Source organism: Lissotriton vulgaris, chromosome 3_1 (assembly GCF_964263255.1).
Source record: "Lissotriton vulgaris chromosome 3_1, aLisVul1.2, whole genome shotgun sequence".
NCBI lineage: Eukaryota > Metazoa > Chordata > Amphibia > Caudata > Salamandridae > Lissotriton > Lissotriton vulgaris.
The window spans coordinates 2,021,048,680-2,021,074,726 of record NC_141689.1 but is presented as its reverse complement, the minus strand read 5'-3'; the positions used below and the strand labels follow the sequence as shown (position 1 = coordinate 2,021,074,726).

The 26,047-nt window shown below is 46.5% G+C and overlaps 1 protein-coding gene across 3 annotated transcripts in view; it reads right to left on the bottom strand.

Moving 5' to 3' along the window:
* Positions 1–26,047, bottom strand: part of CFAP96 (cilia and flagella associated protein 96) — a 203,747-nt gene that overhangs the window by 1,884 nt on the left and 175,816 nt on the right. For all 3 annotated transcript variants that reach the window (XM_086962508.1, XM_086962507.1, XM_086962509.1), the window contains exon 7: positions 13,637–13,809. In XM_086962508.1, the coding sequence (XP_086818634.1) occupies positions 13,637–13,809 (173 nt within the window). The remainder of the gene's footprint in view (positions 1–13,636; positions 13,810–26,047) is intronic.

Here is a 26,047-nt window from a genome sequence, read left to right as displayed (position 1 = left end):
CAGATCCCCCGAACTGCTGGATGTTACACATCTATCCCTTCTGGATAGCATCGACCAAACAATAGAGTCAGTGCTGCAGCAGCTGAGGACACCATCTCACTCACAAAGAGATCGAGACTCACTACTGATTATTCAAGAGTCGACGCCTCCTTTAACATCCCATTCAGTTCCAACTCGAGTAGAGGGGGATGTTTCTACTGCACCACATCTTAGGGGCCTCAGGGAGGGTGCAGTTCAGAAAAGGAAAAGACCTTAAACACTATTGGTAACACTACTGACGCCACAGAAGTATCTCCTCCCGTGAGCCCTTTACACCCTGCCCACACCCACACCCCCCGCCCCCTGGCCCGTTCATCTTCGGAGAGGGATTATCTAATAGCTCGGACCATATTATTCACTCTTTCACTGACATTCCTAAACATTTGCTCGAGCCCCTGCTGGTTAAGCTTGACTGTATCAATGCCAGACTCTTAGCCATAGAAAATTTAAGCGGGGGTAAGGCCGTCCACCAAGGGCTGCGACCTAGCACTAACGGAGTAAATGGGATAAATAGTGGGATTCCACTCCCACCTAGTGCTCCTACTGCTGTGAATTTAATTCAGCCCACTTCCTCTCTCACAGCGAATGTTCCCACAGTCACCCCACCTCAACCCGACCCATTACCTCTCCCAAGGCAAACCCCCCCGGTGTCTCTTGCTAGAAAGTCAAAATTGCCTACTTCGACCACTGCAACGAGTCAGGAAAAACTGCCCAATGTAACGGCCGACTGCCCTTCCCGGACTAGTAATAGCTCAAACCGGCCAAAAGTAGTTAATCTGCCCCCGGAGGCAGCAGCCTATACTGTAATCCTGACCGGGGTACCCGAGCTTTCTGGCAATGCGGTGGAATCTTTCGATTCCTTACGCAATAAAGTTAATAATTGGTTGAATGTTCATCCAATCCTGAGAGGAGAAGTACGGATGGTTAGGAGGGTCCCATGGGTAGGGTATACTGTTAAGAAAAAGGGGGGAGATTGTATCCTTGTAAGCTTTAAGAATTCCCAGATTATCCCTCATATATGTAACTGGTTCGGGAGTACAGGGAACACATCTATAGACCTGGTCCCGCTCTTGTTTTTCTACCCATGTGGAGATAATTTGACCTTGGGGCTAACAATGGCTGGACTAGGGTGGGATTTGCTATCGATGGGTCAAGGTATAGGCCCCCTCGTCATGACATATCAGCATACAGCAATTATGTTCATGTTAATAGATATAGTTGCCTTGACCAGGTTGATTGACTCCCGATAGGTGCATGTACTGGGGACAGTGAAGGGGTGGTCCCCCATATCGCTCTGCTGGAATCAGGGACAGTTGCCACTGCTAATATTAACTGTAGCCCTATTGTATTAACATCGGAGAGCTTACCTACCATTAGTACCCTGGGCCACCCCGCCAACTCGCCCCTAGGATCATTTAATTGTAATTCAACATCTCAAATTACAACTGACTTGGGGGTCTTTGAGGGGCAAGCAGCATTACGGGATAGGCCTTTATCACCATCTACAGATAAAGTTGGTGAGAAAGTGAGGTAAATGGCACCTAAGTCAGGCTCGGGAATTGTGAAGGTCCTTTCATGGAATGTTGCAGGCATCGCCAATAAATTAGATTCCAACGACTGGGGTACTCTAGTAGATAGTAAGGACATCTGTCTCTTCCAGGAGACTTGGGCTAGGGAAATTTATCCCGGGGCGGGCTATGCTACCTTCTATATCCATGCCAGGTGAAGTGGTAAAGGCAGGCCTTTCGGTGGACTTGCTGTCTGGGTGGCGAGTCACATTGGCTCCAGTGCGGAGGAAATACCAACTTCCTCGGAGGACATTCAATATGTTCTTATTAAATGGCCAAACGCCCTCAATCTGGCGATTGTCAATGTGTATTCGCGCCCAGTTAGTGTGTCGTCGGAATCACCCACCTTGGATGATCTATCTTTATTTTTGGGGCAATTACCCGTCGATTGTAAAATACTGGTGGACGGTGATTTCATCTGCCATTTTGAACCATTGGAAGGCTTGAAGGAGGGTGCTCTAACTGCTGAGGATGACTACTGGGGGATTCCCCCTTGCCAATTCCCCAACCCGAAATCATGGTCCCCTCTAGCGTTGCAGATTACGTCCCTAACTTTGAATTATGCCCTGAGGGCCTGTAACGGGCGCACTCCATCTGACACCCCCTCATTGTGTACCTTTAATAGAAAGGACCACGAGTCTCGCTTGGACTACATTTTTGTAGATACAGGCATGTGGTCCAAGGTTTTGGATTTCAGGGTAATTGCAAGATTAGATAGTGACCATAATGCCCTTTGCTTAGATATGGTACACCCTGTGCCAGAAGTAGGGACGCCACTTACAGACCCAAGTGAGGACACAGGAAACTTAGTTCTATCTAATAATAGACGCAGGGTAAGATGGGGGAAACTGGTTACCTCACCAGAGTGTATCACTATAATTCATGTCCTGGCACTCCCAAAGCTAGTTGAAATGGATGAACTAATCAGCAAACCCAGAACCACCGATTTTAATGAGAAATTAGCCCAATTCCATGCAGATCTAGTGGGAAGTTTAGGGGAGGTCTTTTACCCTGAGGTGGGGACTAGGAAGAAGAGGACATTAACTTCAGCTTCGTACAATTCTACATGTAAAAAGATTAAAACCGAGCTGATTTTTATGATAAAGTCTGGTGCCAATAAGGACAAGGTACTTGAGTTGAGACGTAAATATAGGGAAGCCATCGCCCAGGCAAAGTCAGATTGGGATTGGGATAGATGGCAGGACCTATCCCTGGCACTAGAAACCAGGGATTCAAGGAAATTCTGGTCTCTCGTTCATACGGGTACAGGCGAGCTGAAATCAGCTATGGAGCCGAATATTGCTGCCTCAGTCTGGGAATCTCATTTTAGCAAATTGTATCAAGATACTCCCGTTTTTGCCAGCGAGGTAACACTTGGCACCACCCATGAGTTCGCAGACAAATTAGAATTTACACTGGGTGAGGTGGTAAATGCCATGGAGAGATTGGCCCTGGGGAAGGCACCTGGCCTCGACAAACTCCCAGGAGACTTGTTTAAATACCATCCAGAAATCTGGGGCCCTTATTTTCAAGTTATATTTAGTTCCATTTTGGGAGGGATGGAGATCCCCTGCACTAGGCGGGGGCAGAGATAGTTCCGATTTTTAACAAGGGCTCTCCTCTGCTTCCAGCCAACTACAGGCCGATCAGCCTCATAGACGTTCCCCAAAAACTCTTTGCCCGCCTTCTCCTGGACCATCTCCTTGACTGGATGGAGGACAATGCGATTCTTAGTCCCCTCCAGGCGGGCCTCAGAAAAAACACGTCCACCATGGATCAGATTTTCCGCCTCGTTCTGCTTTACTGGAAAACAGTGGTGATCGAGGGGGGGAGTCTGTACATGGTGTTTGTGGACCTGAAGTCCGCATTCGACTTGGTACCCCGCAGGAAATTATGGGAGGTTCTTAACACCTTGGCTGCTAGGTGTTTTCCCCCCCGGTGCTGGATCCTTTGCTTTCCCATTGTTCATGACGAGCTCAGCTCGTCATCAGCACAGCTCAACCGTGCATCATGACGAGCTGAGCTCGTCATGAGCATCGAAAGGGTTAAGGAGCTAGGCGTTCTTCCACATTTGCTACAGGCAATAATCAGGCTTCACGTTGGCAATTTTGCTCAGGTTAGGTGTGGGAGGGATGGTGCGCTGTCTTCTCGCTTTCTAGTTCACAGGGGGGTAAGACAGGGGTGCGTCCTTGCACCGACCCTGTTTTGCCTCCTTGTTAACAATGTCATATTCCATCTTGATAATGTTAGGGACAACGATGCTCCTAGGTTGGCACGTAGGAGGGTCCCGGCAATTATGTTTGCCGATGATACCGATGATACCCTCCTGCTCTCCAAATCCCCGATAGGGATCCAACGGATACTGGATGGGTTTGGGGATTTCTGCAAGGCACTTGGCCTGGAGATCAACGCAGAAAAAACCAAATTCATGGTATTCAATCCCTCCTCAACAACTAGGCCAAACCCAACCCTGGGATCCGAAAGGCTGGAAAGGGTTAGAACGTTCCAGTATTTGGGGGTAACTTTACAGGAAAACTTATCTTGGGGTCCACAGATAGCAAGATCCCGTTTAAAGCTATCCCAAATGGTGGGAGCAATTCTGAAGGTCTCGAATTCATCAACCTTCAAACCTGTTAGTCCAGCCTTGGAGATGTACAAAACCCAAGCCAGAGCAGCCTCGTCCTACGGTGGTGAGCTATGGGGCCACAAAGCTGGGACAGAACTCATCAAGGTGGAAAACAACTTCCTTAGACGCTTCCCCAAGGCACACCCTTGTTACCTCTGAGGTTAGATCTGGGGCTCCCCTCAATAAGGAACGAATTGGCCATAAAAGAATTGAGGTTTTGGCACAGGTTATGGACCACGGATGAACTCTCCCACTACAGGCAAGATCTCAAGAACATCCTGGACTTAAACCACTCTGACAGAATCCCATGGGTGGCATATTTTAAGCGAGAATTCTATCGCCTGGGACTGCCTGAGTTGTGGGACGATCCCGAAAGAGGTTGCCAAGGGGTGTCACGCAAGATGGTTACTAAGATTTTTAAGGATAAAAGTCTAATCTCGCTCGTGTGCTCATCAAAAGTCGGCACCCTAACTGAACAATTTTTGGCCACCAAAAATTCTCTTTACTTTGAAGGTTTTATGGACATCATATTTCCTATCCTTACAAGGAAACTTTTCATTCAATGGAGGTTTGGAACGCTGCCCCTTAAAGCCCTTACTAGTAAATGGACAATGTTGGACGATAAAAACTGTCCTGGGTGCAGTGAGAATGAGGAGGACGAACTACATGTGTTGTTTTTTTGCCCTGCCTACAACAGACCGAGGATATACTGGCTAGTGTCACTGTGCAGGAATTTGGGCATTAGAAACTATTTACAATCATATAGAATCCTGAAGACAAGTAGCATGCACCATATAGTTTTTGCAGTTGCCAAGTATTTAATGGCCATGTGGCAGATAAGGGAAAAAAACTGAAAGGCTAACTTCCTACTACAATGTACTGGACTGTAATGAAATGTAGCTAACTGTGCCTATAGCTCTCCTGACTTTCCTGGAACCGAACTGATTGCACGTTGCTACTTGCCCTGATTTTACTGTATGTTTTATGTGTTTGATGGGGGAGATTCCTCCTGCTACAGGAATCATCTGAGAAAGCAAAAATTGATCATTCATTGAAATGATTTATTTGCTGATAAATATCAAAAAATATAATCATTGGCACTACATCAAGTATCAAAACATTCACGAGAAATGATTTTATGATGTGCTTAGAAATCCAGTCCTTGTCATGTAGAACATTGAAAACAGCCCATTGTACAAGTCACTTGGTGCCTTGTGTTACTGATATTCTAGATAGTGGGGTATCTTACCCTGAGTGGCACCTACTATACGTTTGAAGATGAGTATGACTATGTTCAACTGATCACAATATACCAGTGTCTGATAATGTTTTTTTGAAGTGCAACAGTATATCCACCACTACCTTGTGTGGCCCTCCCACAGATATGGAGGGGCTTTGTGCAGCTTTACAGTGCATGAGTTACTGACTTGTGTCAACTTCACCACTCTCTATATAAATTGCCATATATAACAAAATGATTGAAGAGTAGCTACATTAGATTTCAATTTGTTATCCATATTGCGATCACAGAAATGCTCCTTCATTCATTCTTGACAGTGAGATGTAGAACATCGGGACGGATTTATACTTGCTTGGCTTGGCCAGCAGTCACTGTGTCCAATAGCCAATAGGAGTGATGAAAATCAGCTACTGAAACCTCCTAAAATGCTTAAAATATCTCGAGTTATGCAAGCAGAGCCCTTCCATTGTGTGAAATGTAAGACCTGAAGAAATATCCTAAGTCATGTGAATATTTATCTATTCACATCTTTCTCTAGATCAGTTTGCAGTTGAGGGTATAAAGGGGCCAAAAGCACAACAAATTGGAAATTCTGTCACATTAGCTTACACCTATACTTCAGTACATTTCATATTTTCTTTTTATTGACAAATAATTTCAGCACCACTCCTAGAAATACTACCAGTTTACCAGGAGATGCCACCGACATTAAAATAATCGTATTCAATATGTAGCAAATGTACTTTCTTGAATGCATAAATGTAACACAGTAATGCATTTGTGTGACTCCTCCCCGGCCTGACACCGAAGTCCCAGTTCTGCAGTGTTTCCTCCACTTTCCAGCCCTGACAGGGATTCCTTCCTTCCCTTGATGGAGTATTGAGTGTTTAATGTTGTCCCCTCCACACCACATACAATGAGTATGTTCTCTGTTCTGAGACATTGATAATTGTTACTCAATTTTCACCCGAACCGAAACTTGGTAATCCTTCCAGAGGCAATAATTATAGGCATTGGGATTTAACATAACCTCCTGTAAATTTTTCTTGTCTTAGTACATTTCTGTGACATTTGGTAACTCTTTCTGGTGCCGGAGGAGCTTCACAGCTAGCAGGTGACACTAATCGCATCCCGGATCATCGTGGTCTTTTGGGGGGAAAAGTGTGTTTAATCACTAACTTTAACAGCATGGCATACTTGTGCTGTCTATTTAAAGGGACAACAGCGTCACTCCATTTCAATTCGAGGCAATTCTAATTTGAAAGAAACATGACTTTGATACACATAACTTTCAAAGGCATGTTTCATAATATGCCATTGCAATGTGGATGATTTGACACGATTCTTGTTGTTGCTGAATGAGTCCGATCTATGACTTGCAGAACAAATCACTGACAGTGAACTAACCTTTCTTGGACTTGTGGTTTTCATAGACAACTAGACCTTACAACCATGGGTTCACAGAAAACCAACAGACCACAACTGTTTATTACAATTCCCTCAACGGTCCCTCAGATATAATATCCCTTTCTGTCACAATCTTTACATGCACAGAAATTGTTCACACATAGAAGATTAAATCTGCGCACACTGTGTTTTGACAGTCATCCCAAACAACCAGCGCTACTATGGAAAGTGACGTCGCAGTCATATAAGCAAACCGTACAATAATTGTGATGCCCACTTGAACAACATCAAGCACACTTGTTCAATGAAAAATAACTTTATCCATATCCACATCCACTCCCCTCCCAAACCAATAGATACGTTTGACCTGCTAAGTAATTTGATTTTAGACTATAATCTGGTGAACCTGCTCAAACGGAAAGATGCAAACCTAGAATAGAGAATAGCTACCTTTAGAGGTACGGGGTCTGGCTCGATTATTGATATTTTTTGGCCTCTGCTGGCCTATTTACTTCACTGATACATTTTAGTGTAGAATAGGATATATATAGTGATCACAATCTCCATCTGGCCACATTTAAGTGGGGCTTGAAGTCAGTAGGTACTAGTCATTTGCATAAAGAACCTGTTATTCCCAAAGACTAAGGCCTAAGACTGAATGGGCCAAGATTATCCCAAATACATTTAATTCCAATCCGCCATCTACTTGCAAATCAGAATTCCAGATTTCCTTGGATGATGATGCCTCCAATGTCTGTATCCTGGCAGTGTTTGATTAATTGTTTGGGCATATCAAGACTGCCCTAACTAAAACTGGGGCTGCTTCTCCGCCACCTCTTTGTCGGTGGTCTGATAACCTGTTTTCTGCAGCCGATGAAGAGATGTTGGTGGCTCTTAAAAATAAACCTTGTGATAGAGGCGAGGGGTATATAGGCTAGGGCTGTATACCGCATGGCATTGAGGGTCAGAAAGAATCATTTAAAAAGGAAAATGTGAGAGAACCTACAGATGGCAAGTATGTTGCGGGACAGCCCTGCCTTTTGGAGGGTAGTTAATCATCCTCTGTTTAGTTCAGAACTCAGAACAGGTCCCAACCCAGATATCTACAGTCTCAGCACAGTTCTGGACTGATCATTTTTTAATCTGGTATAATTTTGAAGGCAGTAATCATTTTACCTTGGTTGGGCAGGTGGATGCGAGGATTACAATACGTGGGGAGTGAAGGATACCAGTCTGTACCTACCTACAGGGAAGACTCCTGGTCCGGATGGCGTCCCTTGTGACCTGTTCAAGTTTCTAATGGATCTTTGGGCTCCTATCCTGACTTTGCTTATAAAGGCAGATATTCAAAGCTCATTATCTGCTGGATAATGCCACTCTGTGATAGTGCCTATATTTAAAAAATGGGATAGATCAGATCCCGCCTGTTTCAGACCAATTTCCCAAGTGAATAAAGAGACCTTAATTATAGGACAGGTGATCCTGGAACGACTCCCTCTGGGCAAACAATAACATTTTGTCATACATTCAGTATGAGTTCAGACCAGGGCGGGGCACAGTGGAGCAAAATCTTAACTTACATCTCGTCATACCTAAATATATACGGAGAGTTTGCGTCACGGTATCGACCGCGGGGAAACATCTGCACTCATCCTTTTGGATTTGAGCACGGCATTCGATACCGTGTCCCATTCCATCCTTTTGAACTCTCTCTGGTCCCTGGGAGTAGATGGTCCTGCGTTAGCCTGGATTGCCTCCTTTTTAAGCGAGCGCACTTTCCAGGTTTTCTCTACGAAAGCCGCATCTGCCACATGTCCATCGGCGTATGGCGTTCCGCAGGGGTCCATACTCAGCCCCTTATTATTTACCATCTACGTCAGACCCCTGGCTACCATCGTGGAGGACGCTGGGCTGACTATATTTTCATACGCCGATGACACCCAAATTGTTTTCTCCCTTTCCAGTAACGAGTGCAACAGTGTATCGATCTTGAAGACCGGATTGTCCCCTGTAGCTGAGTGGATGCAGAGGCATCTCCTCAAGTTAAACGGTGATAAGACCGAGATCGTCATTCTGGGGAAGCATAAAGATTTTTGGGGCCCGCAACACTGGCCCAGTGACATGGGACCCCTCCCCCAGCCAACCTCTGTGGTTCGCAACCTCGGATTTCTTACAGACGACAAACTCTCTATGAGGCAGCAGGCCACTAAGGTGGCCGCCATCTGTTTTGCCACCTTTAGATGGCTCCAGAAAATTCTATGGATGCCGCCCCATGCCACCAGGAGAACCGTTGTCCGGGCGTTAGTAACTTCTCGCCTGGACTATGGTAATGTTCTCTATCTCGGTGCCGACGCTGCTACCATTAACAAACTCCAGGTTGTACAAAATTCGTCGGCCCGACTTCTCTGTAACATCCCGAGGAGATCATCGGCCTCACAGGCTCTTTGCGATCTACACTGGCTCAAGGTCTCTAGCCGCATTAAATTTAAAGCCCTGTGTTATCTTTTTAAAATTAAGCAGGGTTCAGCCCCAAAATACTTGCAGAGTCTTGTTCAACCTTACAAGCCTAGTCGCACACTAAGATCTTCCGCCAACTGCGACTTCGTTTTTCCAAGGTTCAAACTTGTAAAGATGGGGGGTCGGGCCTTCTCCCACCTAGGCGCCGAATACTGGAACGCGCTACCTATTGCCTTGAAATCAGAGACCGATTTATTTTGTTTTCGGAAAAAATTAAAAACTCTACTCTTTCAATAGATCTATCTGCCGCTCTAATTGGTCTATGGTACTGTTGTTGTGTCTTTCTTTCTACTTAAGTCTATCCCTTGCGCCGGGAAACCCACAGCGGGTAGCTGTTGCGCATTATAAATTCAAATAAATAAATATATGAACGCACAGGGGGGCTCTGTGCACTTGGCCTTCATGGACCTCAGCTCAGTGTTTGGCAGGGTAAATTGAACAAAGCTCTGGGCCTGCACTGGTTGCAATCCTGAAGGATCTACACAATGGCTTAACGGCTTCGAAAAGGTGTGGGGCCAAAGGGGAATGAACCCAGCATTATAATTTGAAGAGATGAGTCAACCAAGAATGTAATTTGGCTCCTCTTCTTTTTATCTTGTATATCACTCGTCTCGAGCAGGTCTTTTCTGAATATGGGCTGGAGATCCCAAAAGTGGGCGACAGGTTTTTACCCACCCTTTTGTACGCCGATGATGCCGTACTGGTTGCACGCATGGCAAGAGTCCTCCAGCGGCTTTTATATATTTTCAATGGTTTTATGGATAGCCTTGATTTGTCAACTAATTTTACAATATCTCAGTTTATGGTGGTGGGCCCTAAGAATTCCAAAACAAAAACATTTGTGATAAATGGGTAACATATAAGTAGGTTGGACAATTTTACCTACCATGGCATTTTACTGGATTCATGCTGCAGCGGACTGTTCAAGAAGAACATGGCTTACTTATATCACAAGGGATTTTACACTGCGTTTGGGTCAAAAGCCAATCGAGATAATATTAGAGGTTTTTAAAGCTAAATGTGTTCCTGTAGCAAGTTTTGGTAGTGATGTCTGGGGATATGCTCCCACCAAACAGATACAGTTAGTGGAAAATATGTTAATGAGAGGTCTCCTGGGAGTCCCACCGAGCATCCCCTTTGAGAGTGTCCAGGAAGAGCCAGGCTTGGGTTATACTTCAGACCTCTTTTGCCGCCTTTTGCTTTGGCTTACTATATGGTTAAAGGCTGAACTAAAACTAAATAAGGTAATTATTCATAATTGCATGGGCCTGGACAACATGCATCACATTCCATGGCTGCACTACATCATGTTCAATCTGAAAGAGCTGGGTAGAATAGAGCTCTTTTATAGCCTAGGTAGCATTGTCAAAGAAGAGATTGTTTGGCTGAAGCAGGGTTTCTCTATGAGGGTAGCAGTTGGTCGCAAAGCTTCTGCCTCTACCAAGAGTTCTACACATCAGTACATTTGGGTGAAATCAGTGAGTGGGACGGAACTCTATCTCAAATTGGTGATATCTAGTCACTTCTGTCAGTTGTTGACCTACTTTAGATTGGGCATGTTTTACCAGCTGTGTGCAGAAATGGAATTTGTTTTTAAAAGTCTAACCCCCTGTGTGTGTATGACAGTGTTTCAGTATGCGATATGTTGCACATTGTTTTTATGTGCCTGAGATTTAATGCTCTATGTTACAAATGTATAAGGCCACTCCTATTGCCTATGAACTTTAGACAGATGAGACCCCGCATCAATCATTCAATCAATCAATCAATCAATCAATCAACCATATCATTTGTAAAGCGCACTACTCACCCATGAGGGTCTCAAGGCGCTGGGGTGGGGAATCCTGCTACTGCTCGAAAAGCCAGGTCTTGAGGAGTTTTCTGAAGGTCAGCAGGTCTTGGGTCTGCCGTAGGTGGATGGGGAGTGTGTTCCAGGTCTTTGCGGCGAGGTGGGAGAACGATCTGCCATCTGAGGTCGCTCTTCGGAAGCGGGGGACTGTAGCGAGGGCGAGGTCGGCGGAGCTGGCGGGTGTGGGTGTAGAAGCTGAGTCGTCTGTTGAGGTACGTTGGTCCGGTGTTGTGGAGTGCCTTGTGTGCGTGGGTGAGGAGCTTGAAGGTTATCCTCTTGTTGACCGGGAGCCAGTGCAGGTCTCTCAGGTGGGGTGTGATGTGGCTGCGGCAAGGGTTGTCGAGGATCAGGCATGCAGAGGCGTTCTGGATGCGTTGGAGCCGTCTCATGAGTTTGGCCGAGGCTCCTGCATAGAGGGCGTTTCCATAGTCCAACCTACTGCTGACAAGGGCCTGGGTGACGGTTCTTCTCGTTTCAGTGGGACCCACTTGTAGATCCTACAGAGCATGTGGAGAGTGTTGAAGCAGGAGGAGGAGACGGCGTTGACCTGTTTATTCATGTAGAGGGTGGAGTCAAGGATGACCCCTAGGTTGCGTGCGTGGTCGGTGGGTGTTGGAGAGGTTCCCAGTGCGGTCGGCCACCAGGAGTCGTCCCAGGCCAAAGGGTTGGATCCGAGGATGAGGACCTCCGTCTTGTCCAAGTTCAGCTTCAGTTGGCTGTTCCTCATCGATTCAGCAACAACCTTCATGCCATCTATTCTTGCAACATTTATCAACAACCACCATATGTGTTTATATGACATGGTTCTTACATAAGATCTCTGTTTTGTTTTATGTATTTTTTGTGTTTATTTGTAAGCACCTATCTTGTCGTACCTTCTTCTGGGGTTTTTATAATTGATTTTAGGAGATGACTGTTTTTATACATATTCAATGCATTTTGTACCTGATGGAGAATGTTGTAGTTTTTAATGCTATATTCCCAACTATTGTATGCATACCTTTATCACTTTTAAATAAAAATCGAATAAAGTTGACTAGAAGAACAGATAAGTGTGATTCTTAAAAAACATAGCAGACTGAATGCGAGTAAAACCATGTACCACCACCAAGATTTGTTTTTAAAGCATTAACTTGAAGGATTTATTCATGCAGATTGGTTTGCGCGACATGATGAACTACCCAATGGGATACACTGTCAGTGGCAGGACAATTTCCATGTGGTGTGATTTGTGCAAATGCCAGTCATAGCAAAGAATTACGTCTTTCACTCAACACACCATGCAACCAGAAAACACACACACACACAGGCAGCATGGTGTAGCTATCGGAATGTCCATCATGAGACGGCATACACAGGCTCGAATAGCTGCAAAATAAGACTATGTATAATAAAAAACAAAAGTAGCTCCTAGTTCGGAAAACTAACAATCAAGCTGATGACCAACTTTACTGCCACTCTGACCAATATGGGCTCTGAGACATGAGATGTAACCTTCCATACGTGAGATATTAAGAGAAAGGGAAGATTCTCGCACTGGGGCCTGGGGTGAAAATTGAAGGAGGTAATAAAGAGTTACAGTTCATTAGTTTTGCAAAGTCTAGTTTTCTGTGAACACTATCAGAACTAAGAAGGTTAGTTGCTTAGTTGTGTAAATCTAAGATCTCAATAATTCAGCCAATGCAAGAATCCTGTCAAATCATTCTCTACTGCTCCCCAGCTACGTTTGAGCTATATAGATAACACTACATGCATGACTTAGAGTAGTATGAAGAAGATAAAGGGTCAAAGGGATTTCTGTGGGGTTATCTATATGATACAACTCAGGTGGCAATGATTGTCTTTTTCATTTTAGTGTCAAATCATAGGTCTATAACATCATTTGTTTATGACGATCCTAACTGAAGACCACTGGTTGGTTCGACTTGTAAAGGGATTTATTCTCATGAGAAACGTGTCCTTAAACGTGAGATTTTAGTTCATGACTTTACGTTGGCAATATCTGCTAGTCTACACCATCGTTAGGTCATCGCGTTTGGTTCTCAGCAGTGTATCAATCTTTACTCCCATATTGGCAATGTGTGGGACACATCTTTCTAGACTGGAGAACTAGGGCTGTAACTAAATAAATATTTTACTACAAGCTGATGAGTCGGTGCTTTGGAACAAATACTGAATACACTTTTACTAAACTACTAAAATAAATCCTTACAAGAAAGTAAATATGCCTCTCTGATAACTGCCATTTCATAGAAAATGCATATTTTGACATTTAATTGCTTGCAATAACTTGATATATTGATTGAAATTTGAGAATAAGTAATGAAAATGAAAGCCACATCTGAGAACAAGTTGGTCGTTAAAAGCGTTTGGAAAAACGAGTCTCTTACTTTACAACATGTGCTGCTAGGACGCTCTGAACTGGTCTGGATTTTGGCCCTGATGGTGGATGGAAGAGTCCACCGCCTTTTGAAGCAGTGTCCGCCATCCCAAGTAAAGGCCGGTAGGGATCATCAGAGTGCAACGGATAAGGATCAAATGTTCCTGCTTTCATTCCACCTGGCTAAGATACACAACAAATGGGGAAAAATAGTCAGCGACCCATTCACAATGAACACCCAGCCTACATGCACAAGCATTGTGCTTTTCAGTTTTAGTCTGAAGCATATCAAAGAACTTAAGATCAAAGACGCATTTGAAAAATATGAGATTTAAACGATGTTCAAATATATCTGCAGTCACATACATAAATGGTAAGAAATATTGAATAGTAATGTTCAGTTTGTTCTTAAGGTCATAGATGTAGCATAAAGTGATTATTGTAGTGGTCCCCGAGGAAGATGGAAGTATTTCCATTCATTCAAGAACTACATACAGTTGTTTGATATAAAAACATAAATATTCAATCAGTGTCATTTTTTGTCTCTTCTTGGCTCTGGGTTTTCCATATTTTTGCCCTAGGGACACATTTCAGGCACTTGTATTGGATAATGACTGGTCAATGGGTGTTGAGGAATACTCTTGGATAAAGGCTTATCCTTAAATAAAATAAAATGTGTCGATATTATGTTGCAGTAAAGAAGCTGGCATTTAATTACATGCAGTGATGTCAATGATTATTGTAAATAGTTTATGAATTATACCTATGGAAACCATTGTTTTTGTATAGTTGTTAAACATTCTGGTTCATATGGATTATGTGGCAAGGTCTTGTTACGGAAATATTTTATTCCTGGCAGTAACATGCATTCTAACTTGAGGTGCCCGTTTCATGTTCTGGACACGGCCCCCAAAAAATCACAGATGGTTAGCTGACGCCTCGAAAACTCTTTACATACATTGTCATGGGATTTCCTGAATGTGCAGTGCTGCATGGGATGGGCTTGGAGGAGGGAATTAAAAAACGATAAAACTATTGAATGCTCACCTTATTGCTAGAGTGCGTACTGAAAAGGTGTAGTCCGACACGTGGACCATTGGGGTGCCCTCTCTCCCTTTTGTTGTTTGCCCTGGTGCTGGAACCACTAGCTAGTTTGATATGCCACAAGGCACCGGAATGAGGTAATGAAATTGAGAGTAAAACACATGATTTTGTTGTATGTTGATAATATTCTAATATACTTCAAGGACACTATAGACAGCCATCCCAATATAATACAGGAATTGGACAGATTTAGCATGTACTCTGGCTTAAAAACCAACTGGAGTAAATCATACCTGTTCCCACTGTCACCTGCAGTGGAGCCAATTGATCCCCCAGAGCCAGGTCCCCCACTGAAGTGGCTCCAGACTAAATACTTTTGTGTTCACATTTACCATTGTGAAGCAAACTGTATGGCTGGAAATACAGGGAAAATTGCGATCTCATTTAGACAGCTGATACACTTCTGGACTAAATTGCCCCTCCCTATTTTTGCAGAGTGTCAGTAGCCAAAATACTAATCGTACCAAGGCTTTGATATAATTTCTCGACTCTCCTAATAACCGCTGAGTAAATTCTTTCATAACCGCAATGAACTGTTATCAGGACTAATCTGAGGCACTTCCAGATGGCGGCTGAAAATGGAGAAATCGATGCGTCCGATTGATAAGGGTGGTTTGGCACCCAAAACTTTGAGACATATTATATAGCAGCGCAGTTGACCTGACCCATAAAATTAATTTGATTTGAAACAGGATAAAGGAGACCATATAGAGAGGTTCAATTGAAAATGTTTTGACTGGAAGAGAACCACTTACTGGAGTAGTGCCACGGGCATTACAGACAGCTAAATACTGTTGCCAACTCTATTTGAAAAATCTTGGCAGTCACACCCAATGTGCACTGGAGCTGCATGCCTGGTGTCTTCACGGAAGTTGCTCTTTAGTTATTTATGATAGGAGATCCTGGAGGGAGGCTGGGCTCCTGGGTATTGAAGAGTGATCAGGGAGCAAGTTCCTAACATTTGAGTCCATCCAGGAGTATTTGAGTTTGTCCCCTGGCCTATTCATGGCACATAACAAAACTGCCAGCATGACTGACTTGGGGAGAAGACCGGGAGCCCACTAGATCTGAGCGTGATAAGAATCCTGACTGGTGGTGCAGCTAGACAGGCCATTGTGCTGATGTACATTGTGATAGAACAGGTGTTTTGGCAGAAGAAATTATGGAAGGGAAAACTTAACATAAAGCTTAAAGGCAGATACTGGGAACGGATAATAGCTTATTCTAAGTGCCTCTCTAGAAATCCATAGCTTAAGTTTACCAAGATTACTTTTTTAAACCAGGCCTATCACTTGCAGGAAGTTATGGAGAAATAGCTGGATCCCAAGCTGGAGATGTCTGGTGGGAAGCATAGGCACCAAACGTGTGTAAATCTATAGATCTGAGCATGGTCATGGTCAAGAGGAACATCTCAATGGATTGGAAAGTCAGGGTCCCTCAAAAAATTGGAAAATGGCTTGAGGACATGGAGAAATGGTGTACTGCGGAGGTGGGGGCACGCAGGGCTCAGATCAAGAGAGAGGTAGGATTGTAGATCTGACCACCCGGACCTGATCCTGTTGGTGTTGGCCACTAAGTCAGATGAACAACCTCCTTGAGCATCTGTGGTGAGTCGTTACACAGTAATTTGTTCTTACTTGTGAAATGTTTGCATTGTTGAGTGTACGGTTGGATGGCAATCTGGCCGATAAGGAATACAGTTTTATGTCTAAGGTGCTTTAGGCTGTTGTACGGTGGTGGGGAGGGGTGTATTGTTATAAGAATTGTTGTTTGCTTATAATCGGGGTGTAAGGTTCACAGAATGTACTGTAGGCCCGAACGGTGAACTAGAATGGTGGGCAACTGTACAAGCAGAAATATTTCTGTAATAGATCTCTTGATTAGCTTTGCTTGTACTGACTTTGCTCGCTAGCTGTGACTGTACTGTTTACGACATGAAATGTTAATACAGAACTGTACTGGAAAAATGTCACAGGCATGGCATGTCGTCGGTAAGTGTGCCACATTCCACTGAGGAATGCTTCTCGAAAATCTGTAATTTCGCCCTTACTCCAAGATGGTGGAGTAAAGTCTTATCTATGACAGGGCCTGATTTAAGGGATATGTGGGATTGACACGTAAAATGACCAAATGACTGGAAGATTATGCAGAATGACGCCTGAAGATTTATCACTTTGATAATGATATCATTATTATATTTATTTTAATTTTATTTGTCATTCTTTTGAACGAAGGTCTTAAAATACATAGAGATAAACAAACAGAATATAATTTTAAAAAAGTAACTGATTCAATGAACATATAAAATTACCTTGGACTAACATCACATCTTGAAATTTCATTCCAGTTGCCAACAACATTACAGGTGAATGTGATGAGAACCATATTTTAAAAATAAAACGTCTTAAATATTTATGATGATATTTTACAAATACACCAAAATAAAATTCCACATGGGTCCGGGAAAATTCACAATTTACAAAGCCAATACATTTTCCATTGCTAGCCTTTAGACAATATTAATACCTATCATCCGCAGTAAAGCATCTATCATAACTATGTTCAGAAGAGAACTGAGAAATTTCCATTTATAATTTTGATAGAATAACTGATATTTTAGAATTCAATATATACTGTATCACTATTAAGGCTCTCCATGAGAACTATCTTTATTATAATCTTTTTACAACAGTTTAGTTATCCCTATAAAAAGTGGAATCCATTCATAAATCTGTATCTTCATCGTGCCGGACATTTCTTCGCATTTCCATTTACAATCTCCGTCACGTATATCTTTGAAAGTTTGTTACATTTATATTCTTGCATGTTAACAAAACATTTAAGGCTTTTTTTTGCTAAGCGGAATAATGAGCAGACCCTTCAATCAGCTCTAGAGCGTTGAATCATCTCAGAATGAGGAAGAGACAAAGTCGTATTTTCCTATTCATTCTATAAGTCAAACAACCTGGGTAGACCATCCAGTGCTAAGAATCTGCCCTCATACAAAAGCATAGGAATAGCCCTTCCTTGCTTGCAGGAGTAGACTTATCAATCACCCCAAATAAATTGTATTACAGCTGATCAGGGCTACAATGGTAATAATGGCCTTTGTCTTGATTTTTCGTCATTGCAATTACTACAATATGTTTTTTCAACACCTCATTCACAAGTGCTGGTATTCATTAACAATTCAATAATTATTTATTTATATCACTATTTTAAGTTATGTTATTAAAGACGCAATATGAATTTAAAACATTATTTTCCTCTGAAGTCCAACTGGAGTCTCACAGTATCATTATTACAGCTTTATAGAACTGTGGCAAGGCCTATACCAGTAGTTAAAGGTCCTCTATCCGATTTTTGGATGTAAGGCAAAGGCAATGATTTAAGGACAGGTAAAGGTCGACAACACAGAAGACGACCTATAAAAGAGGCATTTGAACAAAATTTTGGGTTACCAATATTGTGTGGACAAATATTGTGTCAAGAATATTGAGGACAAACATATTGTGAGTGTAATTTTCTATGGGTAAGCAAAGTTTTACTGTACTTAACTCCACATATATGTACCCTGATGATATATTTATCTGCAAGGTATGTAGATGTGGAATTAAGAATAGCAAATCTATATTTACCTACTTGCACTTACCTTCTCGATATTTTGGTCCATAATATTTTAAGGTTTAACTCTGTTTTATTGAGTTTTGCATTGGAAAGTCAACAGTACAAAACTTCCCACCTACATCCACTGGTCAGTGGGGTAGAAGTCAAAATCAAAATATAACCTGGGGGCGCTAGAGGGCGCGCAAGCGGAATGGCTGCCTATGCTCGCAGCTCCCGCTCCTTGGATACTAATCCTGCACTAATCCTCTACCACAGGGGTCACAGTCCATTAATTACCCGCTGCACTGCTGCAGGACACCTATCCCCACACTCGACCCGAGTTTGGAGGCGCTGCGGGGCTTGGAGCCGGAGCTGTGCCCTTTTGAAGATTTCCCGGTTGGTGCCTCGGAGCAGAGGTGTGCGCGCGGCCGGCTACAGCAGGCTACGCTGGGCCGGGGATGACCACGAGTGACTAGGCCGATCTGCGGCGCGGCTGGAGGACTCTTGGCCAGACTTTTACCGGTGGACTACCGGCGGAGGTAAGAGGCGACCTGCCCACTGGCGCGGGGACCCCCCCCCCGCCCCCCCCCCCCCCACTGCTGCTACTGTCCCAGCTGATTGCACAGCGGGCGGCCGCTGTGCTCCCGATTTGGAGACTGCCTGGGGGTGGACGCGGCGTCCCCCAACCCCTAACAGAGCCTGTTCCTGTCAGAAGCCCTCGGGGGGCGGACCTGCTTTGTGTATTGCCCGCGGGGGGGCAGAATATCGGGCCTGAGCCCTTGACACTGCCGGAGCTGCCGCATCGGGCCTTGGTCGGCCCTGGACACTCACGCTGCCCCGGCCATCAGGACGCCATTGCAGGTTGCCACATCGCCGGGCCCTGACTGCTGCGAAGTCTGAGCCCCCCCCCCCTCCAATCATCCTAGGGCTGTTCTGCATTGATCCTTCCTTTGGCTGATCTGTGCTGAGTGCGGGGGGCCTGAAGCTGCACCCCCAGGTTGAATACCGCATCTGGGTTGTGATCCCCCACTGAGGCTCGACCAATCCTGCACCCCCCGCAACTGGGCCTGTCGAGCCGTTGGTGTGCACAGCTGAGACGAGGAGTTGGGCTCTGGCGCCACCGCCAATTGGGCACGACCGCCCACCCTGCCAACGGACCACACGGTGCTTGCCCTGCCTCACCTAGACCTTGCATAGCCTCCGCAGAGACCCTTGCTGGGCGACTGGAGTGTTCTTCTGTCGGGCACTTGCTGTTGCCCTGCTCCCTGGCGGTAAAGACCCTGAGTGACGGCCTGTAAGGCTGCTGCGTCCTGAGGTTCTAAGGCGCTGAACCTCATCGCCACCATGGTGCGACCTGAGAACCGCCAGACCAAACTCAGCTTCGATGCCGCGAGGAAGGGCGCAAAATCTACGCAGCTAGATCCAGATCCTAGCACGTCGTCCCCAAAGGCTACCGCCTCTTCTGCTAAGGACGCCGACCTGACTAGCCTGATACAGGAGATGAGGCAGGGCTTCGCCACTGTTGTCGAGAAAGTCGATGGTGTCACTGCCCGGCTAGACGCATTAGTACACAAGGTCGACCGTCATGAAGTGCGCATTACGGCTGTGGAGCAGCGTATCTCTGACACCTCGGATATCGCCACATCACATACCACTCAATTGTCCAGGATGGACAACATCCTCAGGGTCATAGCGGCAAAAAATGAAGATTTGGAAGCCCGCAGCCGCCGGAACAACATACTGGTCACCAACGTTCCGGAATCCACAGATACGGGCAGAATGGAACTGTATATCGAGAAATTGCTCAAGGGCTCCATTGGTGAGGATGCCTTCTCACCTCAGTTTATTGTCGAAAGGGCGCACCGCTCCTTGGGTCCTATGCCCAAACCTGGCCTACCACCCGTCCCATAATTGCCCGGCTGCTGAACTACCGTGATCGGGACACTGCACTCCGGGCGGCCCGGTCTCAAGGGCCGCTGCAATATAATGGTGTCACTTTCTCCATCTACCCAGACTTTACGCCAATGGTTCAGGAGGAGCGGCGCAAATTCCTACCAGTGAAAAAAAAGTTGCGAGAGGCTCAGATCGACTATGCACTACTATACCCTGCGAAACTGCGAGTCAGCCACCAGGGCAAGCAACGGTTCTTCACCAATCCGCAGAAAGTAGAAGACTTCATCAAGACACTCCGGAGAGCGCGCAGAGGCGACCGCGACGCTGCGGAGGACCATGACGACGCCGACTTATCCCCGGCGCCACACGAAGACTAACTGATTACACGCACTATACTGCGCACATCGACTACGCTGGTTTAAGGTCTTTCCACCAGTTGGCACACAGACGCGAGGGACCAAGTGGACGATGGCCCTGCACAGACTCTACACCCCTGTGGTAACGTAAACCAAGGACCACTCTCTTGGCCCTAGTCTCCACCGAGGGCGGCACAGGAGCGAGGCTGGGGTCTGAGAGGTGGCTGTGCGTGCTCTATGTTTTACCCCTACTAGGAGATCCCCTTTGACTTGCTGACGTTTCAGCTGTTGAGGTTGCTTAAGTTGGGGGGGGGAGGGAGGGAGGTTGGGAAGTTGGGTGGGATTGCTTGGCTGCTGGCATGATTGGGATGCTGGGGTGGGTGGAGGGGGGGATGTTTTATGAGGCAATTTTCTACTGGACTTTATGCTTGGAATTTGATTTGGTGTACGCATCGATGCTGGTGGTGCGGAGGTAGATATTTCATGCTGCCTATATTGGCACTTATATATTACTTGTTGTGCTGTCAATGGCTACTTCAGCAGGGAACACCCAATTGGCCTGTATGTCCTGGAATGTTAGAGGGTTGAATGATGCCAAAAAGTGTCGCAATGTTATTGCCTATCTCGATAGACATCATGTACAGGTAGCTATGCTGCAGGAAACGCATCTATCCCCACAAGGCAGGACTATTTTTGCGAGTAGGTGGGCCGGAGAACGAGCCTTCTCCTCATACTCCTCATATTCGAGGGGAGTTGCTATCCTCATTGCCCGCAAGATCCCATTTCAGAGATATGGAGAATTGCTCGACAAGGAAGGCAGGTATGCGCTGCTCTGGGGCAGGATAGGCCATGACACGTACACGTTTGTAACCACATATGCACCTAATGTTGACACACCCGCCTATTTCACCACTCTGTGGGGCAAGATTCTCTCTGTTGTGTCACGACACATAGTCTGGGGTGGGGACTTCAACCTAGCGTTGCTGCCTCAGCTGGATAGAGCGGATGGAGTATGCTCCTACAAGCACAGGGCACGTGAGGCACTGGAGGGCATCATTGAGGAGGGCGGACTACTGGACGCCTGGCGGCACATGCACCCCCTTGGAAGGGAAGGCACACACTTTACATCACATACTGGGACCTGGGCACGCCTAGACTATTTCTTCCTTGTTAGAGATGTGGCTGTGGAACTGGTGGGGGTTCGTCACCTGCCGAGGACATACTCAGATCACAGTCCTGTCTTGCTACACTTTCACACACCGGGATGGGACAGTCCACGACCGCAATGGAGACTTTGCCCTGATATCCTTCTTGATACCCTGTTTCACACTGAACTGGGGGAAGAGATAGCGGACTAGAAATAAGGGGTCGGTGGACTCGGTAGAGCACATATGGGAGGCTTTCAAGGTTACCATTAGGGGATACTGCATCTCCAAAAGCCACGGTGTATTACGTACTATCCTTACATCCATCAGCACATTGGAGAGGGAACTGAGGGATTTAGAACTTCGCATGGTGTCTAACAGAGGTCCCGACCTACAGGCCACCTTTAGAGAGACGCTGTCACGGTATGAAGAGGAGGCTGCGCGGGAGGCCAAGTTCAGGGGCAAACACTGGCAGGCCCGCAAATACTGTGAGGGGGACAGGCGCAGGAAGGCGCTCGCTATGATCACACGACCTCCGCGAGCACATAACACCATATTAGAAATCACAGACACCTCTGGCACTGCTATCAGGGACTCGGATGCGATCCTCGCCACGTTTTGTGGCGCATTACCATTCACTCTATACTTCCACGGCGGGCCCGATGTGTCCTATTCTGATTACCTCAACGACGTGGCACTATGCTGGCTTAGCGATGGGGATAGGGCGTTCCTGGCGGCACCGTTTGAGCGGGATGAGGTGCGCGAGGCCATAATGTCCCTCAAGAATGGCAAGGCCCCGGGACTCGATGGCATACCGGCCGAGTTCTATAAAACTTACATCTACATCATGGCCCCAGTGCTCGGCGAGGTCTTCTCTGAATCCCTATGTGATGGGGTACTCCCCTGTTCCATGCGCGAAGTGGTGATCACGTCGCTCCTTAAGCCTGATAAAGACCCCAAATCCGTTAATTCTTATCGCCCGCTCTCCCTCCTAAATTGTGACGTAAAAATACTTGCCAAAGTCTTGGCCAACCGGCTGTCGCTATTGATGACTAGGCTTGTACTGCCCGATCAATCAGGCTTTGTGGCGGGTAGATCTACATCCCACAACCTTCGCACGCTCTTCTCCTTGCTTCGCACGGTGCACCCCGACACGCCTGTGGCAGCCATCTTCCTCGACGCGACCAAGGCCTTCGACTCCGTCGAGTGGCCATACCTATTCTCGGTGCTGGCCAGTATGGGGTTTCCCAAGTTATTTATCTCCTGGGTCCACTTGCTCTACACTCGCCCCACGGCGACAATACTGATCAATGGTCACCTATCACAGCCTATCGCACTGACCAGGGGCACGAGACAGGGGTGCCCACTCTCCCCCCTATTATTGGCCATAGCGGTCGAGCCTCTTGCCTGTCGATTGCGCCAACTACATCGTGGCGGTGCAGAGCAGTGTTTACAGCGCCAGATTGATGTGTCCCTTTATGCGGATGACATCACGCTATATGTCAAGCACCCCGAAATACATCTCAATCCCCTACTCAGGGAATTTGTACTGTTTGGCGGGCTGTCCGGTGTTCACATCAACTGGTCTAAGTCGCAACTTTTCCCTTTAACCGAGGCGGTGACTATTTTTCCTCTTGATTACCCACTAGAGTGGTGTCGGTCTGACCTCCGCTACCTTGGAATCTGCATCTTGCGCGACAGGGACGAGACACTGCGATCCAATTACGGGGTAGCGGTAACCAAACTGATCGCCTCAGTGGACCGCTGGATTACTCTGCCACTGTCCATGGCTGGGAGAGCGTCGCTCATAAAAATGGTGATACTCCCCCGCTTCCTCTACCCGTTTCTCAATATACCTTACTTCCCTGGGGCCTACTTCTTCCGAACTCTGCGGACGGAACTGCGGCGGCTCTTTTGGGGAGGCGGAAGTCCCCGGCTTAAGTGGTCCACGCTCACCCTCCCCTATGATAAGGGGGGTTTTGATGTCCCTGATTTTGAGGCCTACTATCAGTGTGCACAGGCACACTTTGCCAACCATTGGATGGCTCCTACTCCCTTCATGCCGCATATAGCGGTGGAGGATTGGATCGTGCACCCTCTCCCGCTCAATGGTTTGCTCCACTGCCCTGAATCTTCCAACACCACACCCAATATGTCGGTCTCCTGCACATTGGTTGCGTGGCGACGCATGACCAAGAGCTTGCACTGTAAACTGCTCTACTCGCCCAGGCTGCCGCTTACACATCACCCTGATCTTACCCTCCTGGGAGAACCGGGGTTTCGCAAACTCTGTGCTAAGGTACGAGTTTCCTGCTGGGGAGACTTATTCTCCGATGGTACCTTTAAATCGGCGGACCTATTCTTTGCTGAACATGAACCCACTCCTCTCGAGCTCTTTTACTATGCGCGGATACGAGCAGGGATGAGAGACATCCTGCCCGAATTTCCTAGTGAGCCTGAAACTCTGCCACCGTTGCACTTCCTATTGTGTTCACAGGAAGGGACCCACTTGGTCTCCGGCCTATACCGACAACTTAGGGGAGCTGCCCCGATGCCAGACTCCAGTGCGCGGCTGCGCTGGTCTGCTGAACTTGCGGTTGATTTATCGGACGAGCAGTGGTACCATTGCTGTGCGCTCACCGCCCGCATCTCTGCCAGCAGCAGATTGAAGATCATCCATTATAAATTCCTGCAGCGGGTGTACTACACGCCGGTGAGGAAGCGGCGATTTGGCCTGACGGAAGATGATCGCTGTGAACGTTGCCGCGCCGATGGCGCCGACTTTCTCCACTTGGCGTGGGCATGCCCCCAGGTGGCATACTACTGGCAACAAGTGGTGGATGCTCTCGCGGAGATGGTCGAGGAGAGTGTACCCTTGGACCCACTGATGGCCTTGCTCGGGGATACAATGCAACTTCCTAGGTCTTGCCGGAAGTTCGCTGATACCGCGCTACTGCTGGCCAAGAGACGCGTGGCGTGCCGGTGGGGCAGGGGCAGAGCGCCCAAATTCAAGGACTGGCTGGCTGACCTAACTCACTGCCAAGATCAATATGCGACCTTTGCTGAATTGCTGCCCATTTCGAGTCGACCCAGAGACATCTGGGATCCACTGGTGCGATATCTGCTCGCACGGTCGGATGACATGGACCCAAGGGGCGACCAACCTCTTACAGATTAGCGTACTGCTCCCATTCCGGGCCTGACCGAGGACCCTGCTTCTGCACGCGCACCTCCTCGTTGTGCTATCCAGATGGTGCACCCCCTGCTACCGACGCGGTGTTCCTACTCACCCCCCCCCCCCGGACCCAATGCGACACCTGCATCGTGCTCTACCCCCTTGGATGATCAGCTGTTATTCGTTACTTACACGCTTTCACCCTGTGTTCTACCCGACATGTGTCACAATACCCACTGATGGCTATTATTTCTGGGCTCCGTACCCGGTACTGTTTCTGGCTCACTACGACCCTCTTGCTGAGACGCCTATGACACGCACACATTGCTCTGCACGCCTCTGCTTCCATATTGTACCACACCAGTTCACCACCACTTACACTGCCATGTAGTCATTACTTGCCTCTTAGTTACTGCTTTGTTGGGGGGTTTTGTTAAGCTGTTCTTGACACCAAAAATGAGAAAAACGAACTTTTTTTCCGAAAAAAACACTGTTCTACTGCTGCTCATCCTTCCTTGCCTAACATCGTCGGTTGCGATACCCTACTTCTCTACCTCCATGCATTGCCGCCGGGCCACCGGGATGCCGGCTGTGAGGCTGTGTCAATTTCAACTACTTTCTGCTGCCGGCCTCCGGGTTGTAGGCGCAACAAGCTGTGTATCATGTGTCACTTTACACAATAAAGCAGATTTGAACTCCAAAAAAAAAAAAATCAAAATATAACCTGAGGAACAGCAGGGGGGAGAATTGAAGATGGGGAAGATAGCGACAGAAGGGGTGGAGGAGAGGATATGAGCGATAGCTCTTCGCTTCTAATAATGTTGTGTTTTGTAGTCATTTACCAGGTCAGGGTAGTGTATGATGGGCAGGATTCTCCGCCGTGTGACTCTGTTCTGTTTGTGTGAGGCGGAGTATGTGTAAATATGTAGGGCAAATCAATTCTCAAAATTACTTGGGAAAGGAAGTGTATGCATGGGCCGCATGTTTTATCAAGTTGTGGCAGTCTGCAGTCATTCGCTGCAATTAGCTTCTCCATGTCGAATAGACTCCATGCCTAACTATCAGTCAATCTAATTTTGATGGGACAGTGTCTGAACCAGGGAATTCAGGGAACGGCCTTAAACTGGATTGCATCCTTCTTG